The 19,665-nt window shown below is 49.2% G+C and overlaps 1 protein-coding gene across 1 annotated transcript in view; it reads left to right on the forward strand.

Moving 5' to 3' along the window:
- RGSL1 (regulator of G protein signaling like 1) overlaps positions 1-19,665 on the forward strand; it is a 483,194-nt gene that overhangs the window by 329,970 nt on the left and 133,559 nt on the right. The window contains exon 14 of the mRNA XM_069233196.1: positions 2,868-2,957. Within this exon, the coding sequence (XP_069089297.1) occupies positions 2,868-2,957 (90 nt within the window). The remainder of the gene's footprint in view (positions 1-2,867; positions 2,958-19,665) is intronic.

Consider the following 19,665-nt stretch of genomic DNA (forward strand, 5'->3'; position numbering starts at 1 on the left):
AGACTGTGGCTTTGCACTACCCAGGACTAAGCAGTGGGCAAACCACCTACTAGAAAGCCTATGGCTTTGCACTCCCCAGGACCAAGCAGTGGGCAACCCACCCACTTGAGAGACATGAGAGACTGTGGCTTTGCACTCCTCAGTACCAAGCTGTGGGCAAACCACCAACTTGAGAGACTGTGGCTTTGCACTCCCCAGGACATCGCTGTGGGCATGTTGCCCCATCCAGGAGCACTGGCGTAGTACCATCTTCCGGCTGAGGTGCCCCCCTCCCCCTGAGGTGCCTGTGTTTTTTCGACCTGATGCCCCCGCAGTGTTCTCTCCGTTTTGAGGCAGGAGTCAAGTGTGGGCTTTGCCCATGATTTATTTGCCCACTGGGCCATAAACATTTGCAAAGGACAGTGTACGACCTTCTGTTCATATAGTAGATATTTGTATACACTGTTTTTTCCAATCGTTAACTTTATTTGCATATATCTAAATATCACTATTTGCACTCAATTCCTTTTGTCCTTGCGTTCTACCAGGGGGTTACGGGGTGTAAATGTACTGTTGCTGCATGTGTTTGCGTGTATGGTGTTGTGGGTGAGGGCCGGGGTGGGGGTGTTGCATGTGTGTGTCACTCTCTTTTTCCTCCCCCATCCCCTGTGTGCTAGGTGCAGTACTCACCATGGTCGTCGCCGCCACCGTTTTTGGTGTTGCTGCTGTATTAGCAGATACACCAGCATCAGCAGGACCTATAGTGCGGCCTCCATGGCGTCCTGGTTCTTCGCTGAGTGTCAAAAGGTGAGTGGTTTCCTTTCAGAACACTGTTTCCGCCGGGCTTTTGATGGCGTTGGTACCGCCCTAGAAAAGCTGGAGGATTGGCGGGTTGTGATAGGATGGGCGGTACATTGTCTTCTGCCTGTCTGTTGGCGGTGATCGCCGCGGTGTTTGTTGCTACCGCCGTGGCGGTCGGAGTGTTAAAGTGGCTGTCTGTGATGGTGGTTCCCACCGTGGTTGTGATCCCATTTATTTTACCGCCGGTCTGTTGGCGGTATTACCGCCGCTTTAACACCGACCACCAGGGTTGTAACGAGGGCCTTTATGTGTAATGTGTGTGAGACTGACTTTCCCAGGTCAAGAACAATGAAGATACTGACTCGAGTGGAAGGTGTAGCAATATTGTTGCCTGACAAGCCGGATGATGAGAACATCGTAAGATGAACCAATCAACAGTATGGGAATGGAAAAATATTAGAATTCATAGATTTGGTATAGTAGCTTTATTGGACAGAGTGTGAACATACGATTAACTGGCCAAAGGGAACTAGGGGATAGTTTAGGTGACTTTGATATAACATTGCCACAGATGGGAAAGACTTCAGACTTTAGGAGAGGGAGAAACTTTCGAGATTTTGGGAGAAGACTAATCATTCCAACATTGGTCTCATATTCCCTGACTGAGAGACTGATGCCTTGCTGATCGACTGATATCCTGAGGACCAAGACTGATTCTGCTTTGCTGATCCATGCAGAGGATAGGTATAATGTGATAAACTGTGATTAATCTGCATATTTGCTTTTTTTTCTAGGTACCAACTGCACTGTTTTGATAGAACCATAGTTAAATGTTTTTCAGATTTGTGTTACTAAATTGTTTTGAATGAAGCCCAACATGCTGATGCTAATCTGATGTTAGTTGAGGATTCTGATTTATGACAGAAAAGACTAATGGTTGGATTACTCTGCTTAACTAGATGTATGACGTCTCGTTAACGCAGCTGACTCTGCTATTGATTTGCACTGTAACTTTAGAATGTGTAGTAGTTCAAGCTTTGAATAGATTGTATTACTTCCGCCTCTTTGAACAACCAGTGTTGTTTTTGTATGTGTATCATTTGATTTTGAGATTAATCTAACTGACCTTAGCATTGTTACTTGTTACTTTAGGGAAATAAACATTCTAAACTTTTACTAAAGGTTTGGTTATTCATGACTGAAAGGTCATGGTGCGTGAAAATTAATGACTCCATTAATTATTGATTTTATTTACTAATGATTGCTGCTTATTGTGTATTGATTATTGATTCCTGTCCTGAAGTTATGGTAAGAACTTCGTAATTGTGAGTCAAAAGGTTCATCGAGCTATTCGCGTCCCCTTGTAAGTATACTTATTAAGGTCTGACGCGCTAACAGTTCCAGGAGAACCATCCTTCTGTAAATTTCCAATACTGATGAAGGATCTCTTTAATTTTTTTAAGTAAACACTCTTCTGCGGGGCTGCCTTGAAAGAGAACATTCTACAGAAGGTCGAGTATAGCACAAATAATCTTTATTCACTCTTAGTTGAATGATATATTTCAGGGTCTGTGTCCACGATGTACAAAAAAAGCTTGCTGAAATACTGGTTCTTGTTACCTACTCATTGCATTTATAAAGTGCATTGCTTTGGTTAAGACAAACTTGTGAATTGTGTGTTTATCAATGTGTGGTTTAAATTTTTTTTTAAATCCTTAGATTAAGTCTGCAGGAATTATTAAATATTAAATTTGGTAACATGTCTTTTAAGATTGTGATTCTATACAATATGCCTTGTTAATATTGTGGGTTCAAAACAAGCACTGCCAAATCCAATAGGTCTGTATTGGACCTCTAGCCTTTTGGCTTTGTCAATGCATGTTTGATTAGTCATGGTTTTTACAAAACTTTATCTTTGGTGAAGCAAACTTTGTTGAATTGGTTGAACTCTTTTACAGTTTTATTCTGTTTTAAATTATGATATTACTGATGAATCCATGTACTGCTATGTACTACTTTCCTACTTTCTTTTTGAACGTTGAAACACATAATGTGTATTTTTGTTGTGTCCTTTTGTTTTTGCTCAGCTGTGGAAGTGAAGCAGGTAGCAAAGATCACCTTGATGGGAATGTATCCGATACCAGCATAGATGCTTCACAATCCCGAAAGGTGCTGGGGTAAGAAATCCGTATTTTCTTTTTGGTTCGGACCAAAAAGTGTTGGAGAGTGTAAGAACTATTGTCCTGGTGGAAGTGTTAATATGCATGAAAGCTTGTGATCCTTATATTGCCCTGCAGGGAAGCAGCAGAAGGATCTATCATGCTGTGTAAGTGAAATAATCACTCTTGTGGTTTCTAACTGTTTTCTGATGATGTATCATAATACAATTATAATCCAGCATTTTGCAGCTAATGGGAGCTCAAAATATGTTGCTTTAGGAACTACACTGTGAGTACATTGGTATATGATACAAATGTTTTGGTAGCCTCTTCTCACTTAAGGTATGAGCATTTCCGGAGTAACACTGTCCTGTCAGTGCACAGTTGACATATGTATACAAAAAAGATATGGCATATCCAAAATTAGAACCCCCATCTCTTTATGGTCTGTGGACTAATCCCTCATATCCTGTTTTAAAACAATTCCTAAAATGTTTGCAATTTGACATTTCCAATCAATTACACATTTCATTTATTATCTTCTTCTCTGAAGTGCCATTTCATAAATTGTGTCTCTACCCCATTTTTACCGCCTATTTACTGGACCTGTTTGAAGGCTAACTCCTGAAGAACTGTGGTGTGTTAAAGAAAGTAGCTTACATAGGTAATAAAAAATGTCATTATACAGTCAATTACAGGAACTATAGAAAATAGCTCTTAGTTCATCCTGATCATTCCAGCCAGCGGCCTCCGGCTGTCAATCTGTATGCCCAGTTTCCAACATTCTGAAACAAGGCGGTGAAGAAAGGTCATCCAAAGAACATGACAAAAGGAACCTAACACCTAGGGAGGGCAGGGGTAATAAGGAGGAAAATTTTCACCAGTGGTTGACTGAGGGCTTATACTAGTCACCGACATAGGGCTCTTCTGCAGGGTTATCCCGAAACATTTTGCCTTTCTCCTCCTATTTCTCTGACCCTCTTTTTGCTGGCTTTAGGACTCTGGCCACTTTACCACTGCCAATCATTGCCAAAGTGCATCTGCTCTTTCGCCCCTAAAACTTGGTATGACTGTCTTACACCTGTTTGGCAAATTCAATGTACCTGTAAGTCCCTTGTAAACTGGTATACCATATACCCAGGGCCGGTAATTTAAATGCTGCTAGTAGGCCTGCAGCGCAGGTTTTGCTACCCACAGAAGTAGTCTTTCAAACCTGTCTCAGGCCTGCTAATCCAGTGCCTGCATGTGAAGTTTACTGCCACATTGACATGGCATTTCGAACTACTTGCCAAGGCTTAAACTCCTCTTTTACTACACCTAAGTCACCCCTAGGGTGGGTTCTAGGTAGCCCTATGGGCAGGATGCTGGGTAGGTAAAAGGTAGGACATTTACCTTTATGTTTTACATGTCCTAGCAGTGACAGACTATTTTACAAACAGCTTATTTCGTTTTTTACTACAGTGAGGACTGCTCCTCTCATAGGTTAGCACTGGGAATTCCCTTATATATTTGTAAGTGGTAATTTCTGATCTGAAAAAAATAACGTGGGTATGTTTGGAATGCTTGGAATGGCAGTGAGAAATCCTACTTACTGGTATAGTTGGATTTTACATGACTATTTTAGAAATGCCACTTTTAAAAAGTGGGCATTTCTCTGTGCTTATACCTCTAGTGCTTTGAAGCCTGACTCCAATCCAAGTCTAGGGCAGAGTGACAGCCACACTTTGTGCATAGTTCCAGAGAGCCAGCACACATGATGAGCTGGGTGCATCTTCATAATGATAGTCTTTCTAGGCTGGGAGAGAAGGAGGTGGGGCACACTCACATTTGTATAGGCTGTGTCCCTGCCTCACACAATGGGCTGACTTCCCCCCTACTGATGTCTGGAGCCAGGGCTGGGTTGAAAGGGGTTGTATTACACTTGAAAAGGTCCCTTTGAAGTCACCCCCTGCACAAAGACATTTTGGAGTGTAACAACAGGGGTCAGACCCCATGATTTTGAGAGCAGTTTGGAACTTGGACTGAACCTATGTCAGAAGGACTGCTGCGCTGCCCAAGGGACTCATCTGGACTGTTCTTCTGCTACTGCCCTGCTGCCTGCTACTTGCTGGATGGCTTAAAGGACTCACTGGATTGCTTTTCTGTTTGTTGCCGTGCTGCCAGTTGCTCCATGACTCTGTACTGCCTAGGCCCTTTGGAACTGCCAGGAGGAACCGCCATTTGATTCACTGGCTCTTGTCTGCTGGCCTGTTTGCTTTGTGTTACACACCTAGAGTTCTCCAGGTGATTGTTAGCTGGTCTCGTTCTGCTCAGAGCATCTGGGTCAGTGTGCTACTGTGGATTCTGAGGTTAATAATACTGGTCTTGGGAGAAGCGTGTGATGAGCGCTGAAAGAGGAGGAGGCAGCACATGGTGGACTGTGCCTTGGTTCCCCCTTAAGCGCTGGTGGTGAGCGCCACCCCCTTCCCAACCAACAACAACCAACAACAATAAGGACAGAGGAGGCAACACACACATCAGAAGAAGAAGACATGGAACAGATCGCATTCACAAGGAAAATGACCCGGAAGCACTAGTCCCTGCCACATGGCCCACAATTACCAAGGTCCTGCGCTTTGTAACTTGCCAGTCTTGCAACAACGTTGCTCAAGCACTGTTCTGCAAACCACTGTATATCTTGTCACCCAGCCCAGTGATTGTCTCTCTCCTACTCATTGGCAAATCCTGTCCCTCTGCACTGTCTGAAACATCAACTCCAGCATGTCAAAAGCATTTCCGTAACCCCTTGTGTAGGATCACAATGTAAGATGTCACTATAATGGACTCACAATCATGGACAATGTAGAGATAGCACTACAACACTTTTCAATAAATAGCACTTACACAACAAATCTGTCTCTGGGTAATGTGACATATCAACTGTGCAGTAGATAACTGAAATGTGCCTACTGTCAAATTACATAGCTTGTCAATACAACTGTCCTGATAATATGTAGTCAGATAAACGGCACAGTGCCCATGATTGCATCATACTCTGCCCATCCTGAGGGACAAATCTGATGAAGTGAGAAACCATACACCATCATGCTGTGTTGGACAGAATAATGCTTCCTCAGGGGATATCTAAGTCATCAAATAGTGGCTGCAAAATGTTGTCAACATGCAAAAATAACACAAATAACATGGCACACTAATCTAAGTAAACACTACAAAAACTGCATAAATGAAGGTGTCTGAGTTAACATACAAATAGGTAACCATGCTGAACTGTGTCACAAATGATGTATGAGGGTCATGAAGACAAGAATACAAGATTGCCAATGAGAACTCATCTTATAAGGGTGTCCATGATCATCACACTGCAGTCAGACATAAAACTGTTTCCCCAATACCAAGTCTGGAAGTACTGTTTGTGACTTTTAAAACACACTTATCAACAGAAACACATTGTCATCCATATTAACTGTGATTGGTGGTTGCAACGAAGGGTCGACACTTTGCAAGGTAGCTCTGGGCTAGCTGCCAATCATACAGCTCAGTTGGGATTTGTTTGTAGCATAGGACACAGATGTTATAGTACAAAATTGTTGTACACTGAATCCAAACCCACGATCAAGTACCATTCAACACATACTATTAAGGGTTAACCAAATATTTATTAAATGCTAATCACAGATGAGGAAACTGAGGGAAAAATCTTACCTACCCTAATCTACCCTGACTACTCATTACCCACAACTGTCCCTAACTAACCTAAGCTACACTTACTTATCACATGTAACAAAACGTTCTAAACATCTACCCCCCACCCCCCTTATGAGACGGGACACATGGAGGACAACACATACTAACCTAAACACATACTATACTATCCTATACAAATATATATATATATATATATATATATATATATATATATATATATATATATATATATATTGTAATTTTTTTTTAAACACACAACAACCCCAACATAGCCACACACTTAAGAAGTAAATATATCAAGACTGTGTACCCCCCACCCCCACCCACTAACACTAACTAAACTAACAGCCTATACTAACCTAACACTAAGCCCACTAAGCCCACTAACTATAAGAACAAGGAAAGAGGCGGGAGGGGAGGGAATCATGTCCAACTATAAATGTCTAGAGGTTGGCCCTCCGGAGGGTCCTCTTAATAGACTTAACACGCCGGTTAATGTGGCGCACATCCCAGCTCAGGTGGCTCAACTTGCGCAGCACTTTGTCCATCTTACTTTCCATTTGGTTGAAGGCTGCAGGGTGAACAGATGGAGCTGTGGCAGTTTGGGTACCAGTGGAGGAGGTCTGTGTGGGTGTGGTGCCAGGCCTAGCAGATGTTGGACCAACAGTGCCAGCTGTGGGTGGGGCCACGTGGCTCGGATTGGTGGTTGTGCTGGTGGTGTCTGTGGTGGGCAAAGTAGGCCCACCCTGTGGGAAGGCTCTCCATGCCCCGGAGGCCCGTTCATGGCGATATCGCTGGCAGCAGGATGGTATCGCATGGTATCGCATGGCCCGGCGCTGAAATTCACGGGCCTGGTCTGGAGTCATGTTGGCAGCTGTGAAGACAAATGCAGATATACTACATTAGTAACTGCATTGTGTGAAATGGCACAAGAAGTTAATCAGACAATACATCTACTGTACTTGTAACAGCTTATATCACAATACAGATCATTGAATGTCCCAGAGGAAGTACATGGCAGGCCAGACTACAAAGGTCACATCACACATAGCACATCCATAACCTACAAGATGGGTAACAACTGGCTTTGACTTGCAATCAGAGTTCTGCCAGTTATCAGCTAAGATTCATGCTGCATATCCTCCACCAAGATCTGGGCTACAAATGTCAGTGTACGGAATGCAAAACTAAAGCCACATGGTCTGCAAGTTGTAATTGGACTTGCCAGTATAGTACCAAGTGCCAAACCTGAGTGTGTATACTAGTTTGCAACCAAACCGTCACTTATTCACATGTATGTGTAACATACTGGTAGCATCAGTACTAGGTACCCCATTCACAAACCCATGCCCGTGTTTGAGGGTGGGGGGTGGATAAACAATTATAATTTGCCAACAACATGTACACCAAGGAGTGTATAGAAAACTCCACACATGTTTGTCTCTACAGACACACCACAGGTAAGGTCTATCAACAATTATGAGTCAGCAAACACTAGAGCACTCATAGGGCCACACAAGTCAGGAAATGCAGAACTTGGTTAACAACATATACCTCCAGTGAGGCTTGACTTACATCACACACATTGTTGCTAGAACACCCATGATCATGAATTGCATGCACATCTAGGCCATTGCACTTAAGTTCCACATACTTGTAGCACTACAAGTGGAAGTACATGCTGCTAGGAGGTTCTACCTACTGGTTCATGATTACGTAGGTAAATAGGGAAGCAGATGTCTATTGGAAAGCAATTTGCTGTACCAATCTTGGAGAATGTGGGTCTGACAGGCTGACTAAATCGGAGCTGACTTCCAGTGCGACTCTTGGTTATACAAGTGTCATCCACATGACTAACCCCTGTACTCACAGTGGGGCCTACAGGAATGGCCTATAATCCCTACATGATAACATTGGATACGCATTGGCCAACTCAAAACATGTGAGAAACTGAATTCCCACTCATGGAACAAGAGAAAAGCTTTCCCAATGCATCACCCCTTGCTATGCATCCAACTCACACGAGTCCATAACCAGCAAACACCAGATATAACAGACATATCAACACTTACTGGAGTGGTCGGGTCCTCAAATGTCCCCACCTCTCCCACAGTGTATGGTGCCGGTCCACCTGTAAGGTATGGAAGGCAGAAATGTGCTCAAAATCTGTGCACAGCGCAACAATTTAATAAACATATACAATGTGTAGGCTGAGTAAGGAAATGGCAGCCATTCAGACATGAGCGACCACTGACCCTCGGGTAGGTCGCTCCCCTGCTCACGCAGCGCCACCAGTCCCTGACTGCCCTCCTCACCGTTCTCATCCTGTGAGTGTGTGCGAGTGTGCCCCCTCTTTACCCGTGTACCCCGAGTGCTTGTGCTGACTGACTGACCGGAATCCTCCTTTCTTCCCGTGTATCCCGTGCGTGTCCCCGTGAGTGCCGTGTGCCCCCTCCTGCCGTTCTCCCTCATTTTCAGCCCCTCCCTTTAGAGTTTTACCTGGCCTCTCGCCGTTTTTTGCCGCCGTTCTTTTTGCCGCCTTTTTCGCTGCTTTTTCTTTTTCCCGCCTCCAGATTCCCCCGCCCGCCCGCCTCCCGCCTCCCAGCTGACCCCTCCTCCCCGGCTACCCTTAAATGGCGGCCGCTGCGAGGCAGAGGTAGCGACCACTGACCCTCGGGTAGGTCGCTCCCCTGCTCACGCAGCGCCACCAGTCCCTGACTGCCCTCCTCACCGTTCTCATCCTGTGAGTGTGTGCGAGTGTGCCCCCTCTTTACCCGTGTACCCCGAGTGCTTGTGCTGACTGACTGACCGGAATCCTCCTTTCTTCCCGTGTATCCCGTGCGTGTCCCCGTGAGTGCCGTGTGCCCCCTCCTGCCGTTCTCCCTCATTTTCAGCCCCTCCCTTTAGAGTTTTACCTGGCCTCTCGCCGTTTTTTGCCGCCGTTCTTTTTGCTGCCTTTTTCGCTGCTTTTTCTTTTTCCCGCCTCCAGATTCCCCCGCCCGCCCGCCTCCCGCCTCCCAGCTGACCCCTCCTCCCCGGCTACCCTTAAATGGCGGCCGCTGCGAGGCAGAGGTAGCAACCACTGACCCTCGGGTAGGTCGCTCCCCTGCTCACGCAGCGCCACCAGTCCCTGACTGCCCTCCTCACCGTTCTCATCCTGTGAGTGTGTGCGAGTGTGCCCCCTCTTTACCCGTGTACCCCGAGTGCTTGTGCTGACTGACTGACCGGAATCCTCCTTTCTTCCCGTGTATCCCGTGCGTGTCCCCGTGAGTGCCGTGTGCCCCCTCCTGCCGTTCTCCCTCATTTTCAGCCCCTCCCTTTAGAGTTTTACCTGGCCTCTCGCCGTTTTTTGCCGCCGTTCTTTTTGCCGCCTTTTTCGCTGCTTTTTCTTTTTCCCGCCTCCAGATTCCCCCGCCCGCCCGCCTCCCGCCTCCCAGCTGACCCCTCCTCCCCGGCTACCCTTAAATGGCGGCCGCTGCGAGGCAGAGGTAGCGACCACTGACCCTCGGGTAGGTCGCTCCCCTGCTCACGCAGCGCCACCAGTCCCTGACTGCCCTCCTCACCGTTCTCATCCTGTGAGTGTGTGCGAGTGTGCCCCCTCTTTACCCGTGTACCCCGAGTGCTTGTGCTGACTGACTGACCGGAATCCTCCTTTCTTCCTGTGTATCCCGTGCGTGTCCCCGTGAGTGCCGTGTGCCCCCTCCTGCCGTTCTCCCTCATTTTCAGCCCCTGCCTTTAGAGTTTTACCTGGCCTCTCGCCGTTTTTTGCCGCCGTTCTTTTTGCCGCCTTTTTCGCTGCTTTTTCTTTTTCCCGCCTCCAGATTCCCCCGCCCGCCCGCCTCCCGCCTCCCAGCTGACCCCTCCTCCCCGGCTACCCTTAAATGGCGGCCGCTGCGAGGCAGAGGTAGCGACCACTGACCCTCGGGTAGGTCGCTCCCCTGCTCACGCAGCGCCACCAGTCCCTGACTGCCCTCCTCACCGTTCTCATCCTGTGAGTGTGTGCGAGTGTGCCCCCTCTTTACCCGTGTACCCCGAGTGCTTGTGCTGACTGACTGACCGGAATCCTCCTTTCTTCCCGTGTATCCCGTGCGTGTCCCCGTGAGTGCCGTGTGCCCCCTCCTGCCGTTCTCCCTCATTTTCAGCCCCTCCCTTTAGAGTTTTACCTGGCCTCTCGCCGTTTTTTGCCGCCGTTCTTTTTGCCGTCTTTTTCGCTGCTTTTTCTTTTTCCCGCCTCCAGATTCCCCCGCCCGCCCGCCTCCCGCCTCCCAGCTGACCCCTCCTCCCCGGCTACCCTTAAATGGCGGCCGCTGCGAGGCAGAGGTAGCGACCACTGACCCTCGGGTAGGTCGCTCCCCTGCTCACGCAGCGCCACCAGTCCCTGACTGCCCTCCTCACCGTTCTCATCCTGTGAGTGTGTGCGAGTGTGCCCCCTCTTTACCCGTGTACCCCGAGTGCTTGTGCTGACTGACTGACCGGAATCCTCCTTTCTTCCCGTGTATCCCGTGCGTGTCCCCGTGAGTGCCGTGTGCCCCCTCCTGCCGTTCTCCCTCATTTTCAGCCCCTCCCTTTAGAGTTTTACCTGGCCTCTCGCCGTTTTTTGCCGCCGTTCTTTTTGCCGCCTTTTTCGCTGCTTTTTCTTTTTCCCGCCTCCAGATTCCCCCGCCCGCCCGCCTCCCGCCTCCCAGCTGACCCCTCCTCCCCGGCTACCCTTAAATGGCGGCCGCTGCGAGGCAGAGGTAGCGACCACTGACCCTCGGGTAGGTCGCTCCCCTGCTCACGCAGCGCCACCAGTCCCTGACTGCCCTCCTCACCGTTCTCATCCTGTGAGTGTGTGCGAGTGTGCCCCCTCTTTACCCGTGTACCCCGAGTGCTTGTGCTGACTGACTGACCGGAATCCTCCTTTCTTCCCGTGTATCCCGTGCGTGTCCCCGTGAGTGCCGTGTGCCCCCTCCTGCCGTTCTCCCTCATTTTCAGCCCCTCCCTTTAGAGTTTTACCTGGCCTCTCGCCGTTTTTTGCCGCCGTTCTTTTTGCCGCCTTTTTCGCTGCTTTTTCTTTTTCCCGCCTCCAGATTCCCCCGCCCGCCCGCCTCCCGCCTCCCAGCTGACCCCTCCTCCCCGGCTACCCTTAAATGGCGGCCGCTGCGAGGCAGAGGTAGCGACCACTGACCCTCGGGTAGGTCGCTCCCCTGCTCACGCAGCGCCACCAGTCCCTGACTGCCCTCCTCACCGTTCTCATCCTGTGAGTGTGTGCGAGTGTGCCCCCTCTTTACCCGTGTACCCCGAGTGCTTGTGCTGACTGACTGACCGGAATCCTCCTTTCTTCCCGTGTATCCCGTGCGTGTCCCCGTGAGTGCCGTGTGCCCCCTCCTGCCGTTCTCCCTCATTTTCAGCCCCTCCCTTTAGAGTTTTACCTGGCCTCTCGCCGTTTTTTGCCGCCGTTCTTTTTGCCGCCTTTTTCGCTGCTTTTTCTTTTTCCCGCCTCCAGATTCCCCCGCCCGCCCGCCTCCCGCCTCCCAGCTGACCCCTCCTCCCCGGCTACCCTTAAATGGCGGCCGCTGCGAGGCAGAGGTAGCGACCACTGACCCTCGGGTAGGTCGCTCCCCTGCTCACGCAGCGCCACCAGTCCCTGACTGCCCTCCTCACCGTTCTCATCCTGTGAGTGTGTGCGAGTGTGCCCCCTCTTTACCCGTGTACCCCGAGTGCTTGTGCTGACTGACTGACCGGAATCCTCCTTTCTTCCCGTGTATCCCGTGCGTGTCCCCGTGAGTGCCGTGTTCCCCCTCCTGCCGTTCTCCCTCATTTTCAGCCCCTCCCTTTAGAGTTTTACCTGGCCTCTCGCCGTTTTTTGCCGCCGTTCTTTTTGCCGCCTTTTTCGCTGCTTTTTCTTTTTCCCGCCTCCAGATTCCCCCGCCCGCCCGCCTCCCGCCTCCCAGCTGACCCCTCCTCCCCGGCTACCCTTAAATGGCGGCCGTGCGCAGCGGGCGCGCCGCTGGCGCGCCAAAGGCGCGCCTAAGGCAAGCCCGTCTGCGTCCGTCCGCGCCTGGACCGCGCCTAGCGCCACAACCCCTGGCCCCCGCGACCCCCACCTCCCCCGCCTGACCCACAACTCCGCCTTCCTCACTGCTCTCAACCCCGGCCGCACGCCGGCCTGCTGCCGCGCCACCCCGAAGCGGACCCACGGACCCTTCACCTGCCGCAACTGCCATTTCACCTGCCTACGAACTCACACCACACCCAACAGGAACGACTCGCCCAGAAACAACCTCAACTGCATCCTGGTCAACACCAGATCAGTCCACAGGCACGCCATCGAACTGTGGAACCTCATCGACTCTACAAACCCGGACATCGCCTTCCTCACCGAGACCTGGATGAACCCCTCCTCGGCACCCGACATCGCCATAGCCATCCCCGACGGCTACAAAATCATCAGGAAAGACCGCACCAACCGCACCGGAGGAGGCATCGCCATCGCCCACAAGAGCTCCATCCGCATCTCAACCTACACCGACAACTCACTGCCCGACGCCGAGCACCTCCACTTCTCAATCAACAGCGACCCCAAGACCACCCTCAGAGGCACCCTGATATACAGACCACCAGGACCACGCACAAAGTTCAGCGAAGACATCGCAGACTTCATCAGCCCACACGCACTCCCGTCCACCAACTACATCCTCCTAGGGGACCTCAACTTCCACCTGGAGAATCGCACCGGCAACAACACCACTGCCTTATTGGACAACCTCGCCAACCTGGGACTGAAACAACTAGTCAACACCCCAACCCACTACGCCGGACACACGCTGGACCCCATCTTCTCCTCCAGCAAACACATCTCTTTCAGCCACACCACTGTACTCTCCTGGACAGACCACAGCTGTGTCCACTTCAGCTTCAAGAAAACCAACGTACACCACCACGCCCAACAACCACCAAGAAGACAGTGGAACCGAATCTCCTCGGAACAACTCATATCGACCCTCTCTCAGAACCCACCCACCAGCACTACAGACCCCAACGAAGCCGCCAACAACCTCACGAGCTGGATCTCAGACTGCGCCAACCTCCTGGCCCCCCTGAAGACCCAAGCAAACAGAAACAGCCACAAGAAAAATTCCTGGTTTACCCCCGACCTCAAGGACTCCAAAAAAGAATGCCGCACCCTCGAGAAGACTTGGCGCCTCAACCAGACCGACGAAAACATGTCTGCTCTCAAAAACGCCACCCGCAAACACCACCAACTCCTCCGCGCAGCACGAAAATCAGCCTTCCAGAACAGACTAGACAGCAACGCCCACAACAGCAAGGAACTATTTGGCATCGTCAAAGAGCTCTCCAACCCCGACGCCGAAAACAACTCCATCCCTCCCTCACAGGACCTCTGCGACTCCCTCGCAGCTTTCTTCCACCACAAGATCACCGACATCTACAACAGCTTCACCACAACCAACTCGAACCCTCCACCGGAACCCGCCACCGACAACACCACCATCCACACCTGGAACTCAACCTCCACTGAGGAAACCACCCGCGTCATGAACTCCATCCACTCAGGATCACCATCCGACCCCTGTCCGCACCACATCTTCAACAAAGCCGACAACATCATCGCACCCCACCTCCGAGACGTCATCAACACATCCTTTTCCACCGCCACCTTCCCGGAGAACTGGAAGCACGCTGAACTGAACGCCCTCCTAAAGAAACCAACAGCAGACCCCATCGAACTCAAAAACTTCCGGCCCATCTCGCTCCTACCGTTCCCCGCCAAAGTGATCGAGAAAATCGTCAACGCTCAACTCACCACCGCCCTGGAAACCAACGACTCACTCGACCCCTCACAGTTCGGCTTCAGAGCTAACCACAGCACCGAGACCGCCCTCATCGCAGCCACGGACGACATCAGATCCCTAACCGACAAAGGAGAAACCGTGGCCCTCATACTCCTGGACCTCTCTGCAGCATTCGACACGGTCTGCCACCGCACCCTGATACGTCGCCTAAGCAACGCCGGCATCAGAGGCAAGGCCCTGGAATGGATCACCTCCTTCCTCTCCGGAAGAACTCAGAGAGTCCGCCTCCCCCCCTTCAGATCCACGGCTACGGAGATCATCTGCGGCGTCCCCCAGGGATCCTCCCTCAGCCCCACCCTCTTCAACATCTACATGACCCCCCTGGCGAACATCGCACGCAAACACGGACTCAACCTCATATCCTACGCAGACGACACCCAGCTCATCCTATCCCTCACCAACGACCCCACCTCAGCAAGAACCAGACTACACGAAGGCATAAAGGAAGTAGCGAACTGGATGACAGACAGCCGGCTTAAACTGAATACAGAGAAAACGGAGGTCCTCATCCTCGGCCCTACACCTACCGCCTGGGACGACTCCTGGTGGCCTCCTGCCCTAGGCAGCACTCCCCAACCCACCGACCACGCACGCAACCTCGGTTTCATCCTGGACTCTTCCCTCTCCATGACCAGACAGGTCAACTCGGTGACCTCAGCATGCTTCAACACCCTCCGCATGCTCCGCAAGATCTTCCGCTGGATCCCCACCGACACCAGGAAGACCGTCACCCACGCCCTCGTCACCAGTCGCTTGGACTATGGGAACGCTCTGTACGCCGGCATCACCATCAAGCTACAGAGGAAACTACAACGAATCCAGAACGCTGCTGCACGACTTATCCTGAACATACCCCGCCACAACCACATCTCCGGACACCTGAGGAAACTCCACTGGCTCCCAGTCAACAAGAGGATAACCTTCAGACTCCTCACCCACGCACACAAAGCCCTGCACAACCGCGGACCAGAACTCATCAACCACCGCATCTCCTTCTACACTCCTCCTCGCACCCTACGCTCGACCGAACAAGCCCTGGCAGCCGTACCACGCATTCGCAAAGCCACTGCCGGAGGCAGGTCCTTCTCTTACCTAGCAGCGAAGACCTGGAACTCCCTTCCCAGCCACCTTCGCGCCATACAAGACCACCTTCACTTCAGACGGCAGCTCAAGACCTGGCTCTTCGAGCATTGAACCCCCCCCCCCACAGCGCCTTGAGACCCTTACGGGTGAGTAGCGCGCTTTATAAATGCGATTGATTGATTGATTGATTGATGGTACTGCATCTGATATATCACGGCCAACTTGTACATAGCATGGGTCTCCTGTGACAGTTACACACATATCTTCACACATACATTGGCCTAACTATTATGTGGTTGCAAACATGCCCCGTAATTGGTCACCAGAAAAAAATTATGGAGTGTAATTGTCTCATCATGTGCATCCAAGAGAGACATCCAGAACCTGGTTACTTGAGGACTGCATTACCAGTCAAACATGCCTTGTGGCCATGACACATTAATGACACATAGGTACAATGTACAGAGGGAGGGGCAGGGACTTTTGTAGGCCATCCTGTTGTTACAGTTTATTCAATTGATGTGGCCCAGCTATGGTGATTTGCACCAACCATGGAAATGTGAAGCCATGTGCATACCTTTGGACTGCCATCCCTAATTGGAATGTGGCACAACTAACTCCAACAAACATTCTAAGATGTTAGCTGAGGGCACCTTACACCTTTTCCCGATGTTGTCAAATCCAGATCTGACATGTATCCAAAAAGATCAAGGAACACAATAATCCCACACATTCATAGTACTTCCGTGAACGCTTTCCACACTCACCAGACTCACATGAGACATATGTCTGAGCCACTTTGCTATTATCAATTGACGTGAAGGCAGCACTCATTTTCTGCATCATGTAGTGATTCTAAAGTTAGTCTTGCAATTGTGTCAACAAGTTTGGCCTAAATGTTGGTACATCTGTACTTCTCTGTCAATAGTACCCTATATAGACATGATTGGCTCCTTTTTTGTTTGCTTTTCTGACAAAAAGGCCGCACCAATTTCCTTCATGGAAAAGTAACCTGTAAGTTTGCTGAGCACGTGCTACCTGACAGCTAGCAATTGTGATCCTTGTCATAGTGCATCAATTATCCCTTTGTGTTTCTCCAGCATTACACACAGTCAGCAAGTTAGCTGGCAGACATTATACTAATCCCCTTATGTCACTACAGAGCATTGAATCATGCACATTAACATGATTCGTACTCACCAACAGTGCCACCAATCATGATTCCCAGGTGGTCCAAGAGATCCTGCTCCCTGGTGATGAGGTCAGCCCACCGGTACTTCAGCTGGTGGTCACTCCTCTGGCTGGCATACACACGCTGCAGGTGATGCAGCACCTTTCCCCACCGGATTCTGCGCGCCTCTGTTGGATACCCCTATATCACCCTGCCCCCTGCCTGGATCATGAGTGGCAAGATATGGCACACAAGCCAGATTAACCCCCCCAACTCCTCTTCCCCCATCCTGCCAAGACGTGGCCTACCAGACATACTTGTGAAGTGAAAGGGAATAGGGGTAAAAGAAATAGAAAGGGGGGAAGTAGAGGTACAAATACAGATGAAAAGTACACTTAACCACTAAAAGAGCCCAACTATCCCCAAACTAACACTACCCACAACAGACTCGCACAAACAATTAAAAACACAAGATAAATAGACAAATGTAGACAAAACACAGTAGTACAGTATACAGCAACAACAGTTATTTCACAAATTAACTTTACAGATAGCACACAGGACAAAAACAGCACAAAATCTCAGGACAACACTCTCTACACAGCCACACAGTCTAGAAGGATCATAGACTGCAAAGTGAAAGTGAAAGTACACCCACTGTACATGATCTTTAAACAGGATATCCTATTACATCACTTCCTGTATGAAAAGTCCCGCCTTTTTCGCGTTATGCGTAATTTTTTGTTTACCAAAACTGTATTTGCGTCATTTTTTTTGACGCACAGAAGTGAAAATTAGCCCGCATCCACATAATAGTACATGGCCTGTACAAATATCTGGATGCAGGCAAACTTTCACTCCTGTGCGTAAAAAAAAATGACGCAAATACAGTTTTGGTAGACAAAAAATGACGCATAACGCTAGGAACGTCAAAATTACAGTGCATTAACTGGTTTTGGCCAATTTTTCTTGTTTTTTGGTTATGTTACATTTGGGACACATCAGAGATAGGCTGATTGAAGACACTATGGTGTTGATGGTGTATGTTCACATGTGTGACATCATACTTCTGCGGACAATAATCCGCTACTCCCTTCACAGTATTTTTACGGTTGGCTGACGCAATAGTTGGTCATAAGTGTGGCCTGCATATATGTGTTGCAGAAATTGTGCATGTTTGGCATAAGGAGAGGATAGCAATGTGACGCACATATGTACAATACCTAAATGCCTCGGGCTCAAAGTGTGTGCTTTGGCAACTAATGTATTTGTTGACCAAGTGTGTGTGTATCACAAGAAGCATTTTTGTACATATGCTTGTATGAATGTGACGTCCATGTGTCCAATCCTTAGATGCAAGTCAGTGTGGAAATGAGAGAGGGCATGTGTTAGTCATACATGTAACAACACCCGTAAAGTAGACTTCCAAGATTTAGGGTCACGTAGACACCACATGTGACATAGCATGCACCAGATGGATGGCAGACGCTTGTTCATGTCAAAGGTCCACATTTTCTACATCCTATGTCCTAGAGTATTGGTAAGAGCTTCCTAGACACTAGTTGGTGAATCCCACAGTGAGTCATACACATGCATTGAGGAAGTGGGTACCATGTTGTTTGCACAGACAGACAAGGGTGAATCTCAAATGCATGATAACACCACAGTTGAGGCCATAGAAGTGAGCCCCAACTATCAAGTGGCTGTGGTGGACCAGCATACGAGGCAGCACGTGTTCACATATTTTCAGTGATCAATTGCACATAGATGTCTTGTTGATGTGTGTGGTCCAATGATGATCCTGTATATTGTTTGGGGTGTAACTTGTCACAGTTCGGTCAAGGACTCATCATGAGTCATTGGCAGCTATTTCTGTATCTACTGAGTATTCTTGGTTGATCAATGTGAGTAAAGTGGATGTGGGCATGTGAACCAACATGTGGATGGCCCCACCCTGTCACTAAAGACGTGTAAAGAGACAGTCAACAGGGCAACCTTGGTGTCCTGAGTGAGTTAATGTCTCAGGTGTCATGTTCCGGCAGTTGTCATTACAACATTTGTACACAGGTTAGCCTCTGCAATTCCCACTGCATCTGGGAACATCATAGCCTCTGTGCTGATTATTCTCGCAGCTATTAACCACACACGGCCCACCACTATGTTGTGAGCACTGTGATTCTGTGTGTGAACTGTCATGGTCCTGACATTTGTGTATTATTCATGGACATTATCAGAGGTTGCTGGTTGTGCTGAAAGCCCCGTACCCAATCCCTGCCTACGGCCCTGGGACACTGTCACACTTTGTCATTCATGCATAAATGCAACCCAGACAAGGGATGGGCCATGAATTTTGCTTTTCCAAGAGGATGTAACTCAAATGGTACAGTTAAAAGGCAGATGATGCAATACAATGTATTTGTGTATGCATTGAAGAAGCCCATGCCCAATACCCCCTGATGAATGAGAGGTTTGCTAACGCAAGTGTGGTACATATGTAGACACAGGGATACTTTAGTGTGACGCACAGACAGATGCCAGTCAGGCTGACAGAATTCAGGATCCAGCAATTTCACAAGTTACATAATCAGTGGTCTGACTAAGACTGTTTGGAGGACAAACTAGAGAGGTGACATGTCAAACTGTGTATGTCCTGTGTTTTTGAAGGTGACAAATGATCCCAGTGGCTGTGTTACACAGCTTAATTAGGATCAATGCTTAACAGTGTATTTGACATAATGGTAACTCCTATGCTGTTCCAGGCATCAGCAAGGGCAGTGCTTTTTGAAATGGGTGGTGTGAATGGAGGTGATCACAGGTGTGGGCTGCATCTGTTTCTCACCAGTCCTGTTGGTGAGACTTGCATTCTAAGGGCCATTCTAATGGCCAACAGACATTTTCACACGGGCAGCAA

This window comes from Pleurodeles waltl, chromosome 4_2 (assembly GCF_031143425.1).
Source record: "Pleurodeles waltl isolate 20211129_DDA chromosome 4_2, aPleWal1.hap1.20221129, whole genome shotgun sequence".
Taxonomy (NCBI): Eukaryota; Metazoa; Chordata; class Amphibia; order Caudata; family Salamandridae; genus Pleurodeles; species Pleurodeles waltl.